At 35.3% G+C, this 6,348-nt stretch overlaps 2 protein-coding genes across 2 annotated transcripts; one reads left to right on the forward strand and one right to left on the reverse strand.

Moving 5' to 3' along the window:
• Positions 1-369: 369 nt before the first annotated feature.
• LOC134727163 (uncharacterized) lies at positions 370-2,700 on the reverse strand. The gene has a single exon (XM_063591577.1). It carries the CDS (start codon positions 2,698-2,700, stop codon positions 370-372), a length of 2,331 nt encoding a protein of 776 aa, XP_063447647.1.
• A 221-nt stretch (positions 2,701-2,921) lies between these two features.
• Positions 2,922-5,252, forward strand: LOC134727269 (uncharacterized). The gene has a single exon (XM_063591679.1). It carries the CDS (start codon positions 2,922-2,924, stop codon positions 5,250-5,252), a length of 2,331 nt encoding a protein of 776 aa, XP_063447749.1.
• Positions 5,253-6,348: the final 1,096 nt, after the last annotated feature.

The following is a 6,348-nucleotide window of genomic DNA, read 5'->3' on the forward strand; positions in this document are numbered from 1 at the left end:
CACAAATAAAATTATAGATTGCCTAACAATGTAATTTTAACACACTATTTAGTATGTAAATATAAGAATAAGAATGTTTAAAATATTTACAAAATGATGAAAATAAACGCAATATTTCGCTAGACCAACTAGCTTTATCAAGCGTGCATCTATCCAGGTGAAATCGGATGTAGATGATAAGAAACTTTTGCAGCTCAATGTCTATGTTGAATTTGGATTGAGCTGCCTTAAAAATAAAAAGAATTTGCAGCTCCATGTATATGTTGCTCTTGGATTTAGCTGCCTTAAAAATACATAATTGGAAGTTGAAATTAGCAACGTTCATTGGCCGATATTACGGGATAAAAAGGACGATGCTTTGTTTTTAAATTATTCTTTATCTTTCCTGTATCTTTTCTCGTCTTTTTCGTTAAGACCATCAGGTTCTAAAGTGTGGAGTTGGTGGATCCAAAAGTTTTCTCTTCTCCTTCGCGCCGTGGTGTCCCACTCGGTGTTGACTTCTATAATTTGGAAAGTGACATTTTCAAAAGGATGTTTCGTTGAACGAAGATGTCTTGTGAGAGGACAGTTTTTGTTGGTTTTGTACGATGAACGATGGTTATTAAGCCGGATATTAAATTTGTCCATTGTTTCTCCCACATACTGAATGCCACAAGTGTCACATGTTAATATATAGATTGAGTTCTCCGTTTTACAGTTGGAATTTGAGTAGATGGTATAATTTTGTTCAGTAACGGAGCTGGTGAAAGAACTGCTTGTATTGGCAGCTTTACAACACAAACAATTCCTTCGACCACATTGTTTGTAGCAACCGGGCGATGGAGTAGGCTGCTTTGCTAATACAGAAGTCACTAATTTGTCACGGATGTTTTTAGGTCTTCTGAAGGCCATGACTGGTGGTGAGGAAAATACTTTTTTTAGATTTAAATCATTTTCTATAATTTTCCAATGCTTCTGAACAATGGATGACACATTTTTAAAATCAGGATGGTAAGTGAGTACAAGGGGTGTTCTGTTAGCTGCTTTATTCTTATCTTTGTACTCAAGAAGTTCTTGGCGACTAGTTTTGTTTGCTCTTTCGAAAGCGCTATCAATGATGTTGTTATTGTATCCTCGAACAACTAGATGTTTACGAAGTTGTCCAAGTCTAGCATCTTTCGTATTTTCATTAGAGCATATTCTCTTGATTCGTAATGCCTGGCTGAATGGGATACCACGGGAGCAGTGTTTAGGATGGCAACTTTTTGGAGAAAGGAATTGATGTTTGTCCGTTTGTTTGGTGTGAAGGTCCGTTATAATGGTTCCGTTCTTGATGTAACTCGTAGTATCGAGGAAGTTAATTTTCTCCATAGAGGATTCATATGTAAATTTTATTGAATGGTGGAAAGAGTTACAGTGTTCTAGAAATTCATTAAGATGTTCTTGTGAATCTGTCCATTTGAAATCAATATCGTCAATGAATCGGAACCATGATAAGGGCTGATATGGAGCACTAGCCAAGAGGCGTTTTTCAAGTTGGCCCATAAATATGTTGGCATATGACGGGGCCATTTTTGTGCCCATACTAGTACCGTCTATCTGGAGATAGTGTTTTTCATTGAAAGAGAAGTTGTTATTCTCCAGTACTAGTTTGAGAAGTGTAACAAGGCACTCGGTAGGAGGATTTTTTTCACTACGAGTGTTCCATGCCTCTTCACACGCTGCTATTCCTTCGTCTTGTGGAATGTTGGTATATAAAGAAGACACGTCCATGGATGCAAGTATAGTATTGCTTGGTAAAGGATTGAGGCTTTCCATTTTCTTTAGATAATCAGTTGTGTCTTGAATGAATGATGGTAGTTCTTTCACATGAGGTCTTAGATGATGGTCTACAAATTCTGATATCTTTTCAGTTGGATGACTATTCGCTGATACAATTGGTCGACCTGGATTGCCCGTTTTATGTATTTTAGGCAACATATAGAATCGTCCGGCCTTTGCTTCGTTCTCAAGAGGTCGGAGATAATCAAAGGTGTCATTGTCTATATGCTTGTTGTCGAACATCTCTTGTAGGATGGTGTTGATCCTTCGAATAGTATTAAGCGTTGGATCTGTGGTTAATTGTTTATAAAAATTAGAGTTTGAAAGTTGGCGATTCCCCTCTGCTATATAATCTGTTTTATTCATGACAACCACAGCACCCCCTTTGTCGGCAGGCTTTATTACAATATCCTCTTGATCTTTTAATGCTTTCAAAGCTATACTTTCTGGCTTGGATAAATTATAATTTCTTGTATTTGTTATACAGGACTTTATATCAGACCTCACGTAGTTAATGAATGACTCCAAGTTATCATTTTTACTCTTTGGTGGTTTCCATGAACTTTTTTTCCTAAATTTTGGGATGGACGTGACTTCTTCATTGGTGTCAGTATCTGAATCTGTTAATCCGGCTTCTTCAAGGTTTTTCTTGCCCCTGTTGTAGAAAAAATCTTTCAAGCGTAAACGTCTAGCGAATTGGTCTAGGTCTTCGTCTAACTGAAAGTTATTTACAGTTGATGGGATGGGACAGAAATTTAAACCTTTACTTAAAAGAGATTCCTCAGCACGTGTAAGTTCTTTAGATGACAAATTTACAACAATGCTTTCAGGTTTTTGTTTCCGTCTTTTAAATTTTCTTTTTCTAGGGGTCTTATGGTTTGTTGTATTAATTTCATTCATAGGCTGATTTAAATTGACAGTTTGAATTTTATCTCTTTGAAATTTATTCTTTTGTTTTTCTTTATGTTTTGATAGTTCAATTTTTTCAATATCTGCGAGGCGACGTTTAATTATTGCTAAACCTCGCAGATATTGAAAAAATTGAACTATCAAAACATAAAGAAAAACAAAAGAATAAATTTCAAAGAGATAAAATTCAAACTGTCAATTTAAATCAGCCTATGAATGAAATTAATACAACAAACCATAAGACCCCTAGAAAAAGAAAATTTAAAAGACGGAAACAAAAACCTGAAAGCATTGTTGTAAATTTGTCATCTAAAGAACTTACACGTGCTGAGGAATCTCTTTTAAGTAAAGGTTTAAATTTCTGTCCCATCCCATCAACTGTAAATAACTTTCAGTTAGACGAAGACCTAGACCAATTCGCTAGACGTTTACGCTTGAAAGATTTTTTCTACAACAGGGGCAAGAAAAACCTTGAAGAAGCCGGATTAACAGATTCAGATACTGACACCAATGAAGAAGTCACGTCCATCCCAAAATTTAGGAAAAAAAGTTCATGGAAACCACCAAAGAGTAAAAATGATAACTTGGAGTCATTCATTAACTACGTGAGGTCTGATATAAAGTCCTGTATAACAAATACAAGAAATTATAATTTATCCAAGCCAGAAAGTATAGCTTTGAAAGCATTAAAAGATCAAGAGGATATTGTAATAAAGCCTGCCGACAAAGGGGGTGCTGTGGTTGTCATGAATAAAACAGATTATATAGCAGAGGGGAATCGCCAACTTTCAAACTCTAATTTTTATAAACAATTAACCACAGATCCAACGCTTAATACTATTCGAAGGATCAACACCATCCTACAAGAGATGTTCGACAACAAGCATATAGACAATGACACCTTTGATTATCTCCGACCTCTTGAGAACGAAGCAAAGGCCGGACGATTCTATATGTTGCCTAAAATACATAAAACGGGCAATCCAGGTCGACCAATTGTATCAGCGAATAGTCATCCAACTGAAAAGATATCAGAATTTGTAGACCATCATCTAAGACCTCATGTGAAAGAACTACCATCATTCATTCAAGACACAACTGATTATCTAAAGAAAATGGAAAGCCTCAATCCTTTACCAAGCAATACTATACTTGCATCCATGGACGTGTCTTCTTTATATACCAACATTCCACAAGACGAAGGAATAGCAGCGTGTGAAGAGGCATGGAACACTCGTAGTGAAAAAAATCCTCCTACCGAGTGCCTTGTTACACTTCTCAAACTAGTACTGGAGAATAACAACTTCTCTTTCAATGAAAAACACTATCTCCAGATAGACGGTACTAGTATGGGCACAAAAATGGCCCCGTCATATGCCAACATATTTATGGGCCAACTTGAAAAACGCCTCTTGGCTAGTGCTCCATATCAGCCCTTATCATGGTTCCGATTCATTGACGATATTGATTTCAAATGGACAGATTCACAAGAACATCTTAATGAATTTCTAGAACACTGTAACTCTTTCCACCATTCAATAAAATTTACATATGAATCCTCTATGGAGAAAATTAACTTCCTCGATACTACGAGTTACATCAAGAACGGAACCATTATAACGGACCTTCACACCAAACAAACGGACAAACATCAATTCCTTTCTCCAAAAAGTTGCCATCCTAAACACTGCTCCCGTGGTATCCCATTCAGCCAGGCATTACGAATCAAGAGAATATGCTCTAATGAAAATACGAAAGATGCTAGACTTGGACAACTTCGTAAACATCTAGTTGTTCGAGGATACAATAACAACATCATTGATAGCGCTTTCGAAAGAGCAAACAAAACTAGTCGCCAAGAACTTCTTGAGTACAAAGATAAGAATAAAGCAGCTAACAGAACACCCCTTGTACTCACTTACCATCCTGATTTTAAAAATGTGTCATCCATTGTTCAGAAGCATTGGAAAATTATAGAAAATGATTTAAATCTAAAAAAAGTATTTTCCTCACCACCAGTCATGGCCTTCAGAAGACCTAAAAACATCCGTGACAAATTAGTGACTTCTGTATTAGCAAAGCAGCCTACTCCATCGCCCGGTTGCTACAAACAATGTGGTCGAAGGAATTGTTTGTGTTGTAAAGCTGCCAATACAAGCAGTTCTTTCACCAGCTCCGTTACTAAACAAAATTATACCATCTACTCAAATTCCAACTGTAAAACGGAGAACTCAATCTATATATTAACATGTGACACTTGTGGCATTCAGTATGTGGGAGAAACAATGGACAAATTTAATATCCGGCTTAATAACCATCGTTCATCGTACAAAACCAACAAAAACTGTCCTCTCACAAGACATCTTCGTTCAACGAAACATCCTTTTGAAAATGTCACTTTCCAAATTATAGAAGTCAACACCGAGTGGGACACCACGGCGCGAAGGAGAAGAGAAAACTTTTGGATCCACCAACTCCACACTTTAGAACCTGATGGTCTTAACGAAAAAGACGAGAAAAGATACAGGAAAGATAAAGAATAATTTAAAAACAAAGCATCGTCCTTTTTATCCCGTAATATCGGCCAATGAACGTTGCTAATTTCAACTTCCAATTATGTATTTTTAAGGCAGCTAAATCCAAGAGCAACATATACATGGAGCTGCAAATTCTTTTTATTTTTAAGGCAGCTCAATCCAAATTCAACATAGACATTGAGCTGCAAAAGTTTCTTATCATCTACATCCGATTTCACCTGGATAGATGCACGCTTGATAAAGCTAGTTGGTCTAGCGAAATATTGCGTTTATTTTCATCATTTTGTAAATATTTTAAACATTCTTATTCTTATATTTACATACTAAATAGTGTGTTAAAATTACATTGTTAGGCAATCTATAATTTTATTTGTGTAATTGAATTAATCTCTGTACTGATTAATCCACACTCCCATAGATTTGTATGTCATGTGCTGCTATTTATAGGCACTTATATATATATATATATATATATATATATTTAATGCTCAGTATGACAAAGCTTGAATTCTTGTTGTTTCGGATTCACAAAGTCAATTTCCTATCTGTAGATATGCACAATTACTATGTTCAGGGCAAAATAGCAACATAATTTGTCGAATGCGTTTGAAATTAAAATTATCAAGCAACTTCAAAGGATATTATTGGGAGTCAGGACATACACATTTGATTGATAAAACTGCACAAATACTGTGCAACAATCAATATAAACTAAGTTTTACATTTAAAAATCGTTGAAATCTTGAAAATGATAATTGTTACAGATTTGGTAGGTCAATAGTTTTCTTTTTATCTTTAAGCCATATTAAAATGCAGAAATAACTTTAATTCAATATATTTTCACAGCCGCACAATAAATGAATATATATATATATAGGTGTATTGACCAAATGCATGAAAATTGATTAATATGCTGACTTAAGGTGGTACCTAACACTACAGGGAGATAACTCGGTAAAATAAGCAGAACGTTTTAATGACATTGTGTTCTTAAGGGAATCTTAAGCTTCTCGATGATCAAAATAAGTGTTTGTCATTAACCAGACTGAGTGTAATTTTTCTGATTAAACGGTTGGTTCAATTTTTGGATTTTTTTTATATT

Source organism: Mytilus trossulus, chromosome 1 (genome assembly GCF_036588685.1).
Source record: "Mytilus trossulus isolate FHL-02 chromosome 1, PNRI_Mtr1.1.1.hap1, whole genome shotgun sequence".
Lineage (NCBI taxonomy): Eukaryota > Metazoa > Mollusca > Bivalvia > Mytilida > Mytilidae > Mytilus > Mytilus trossulus.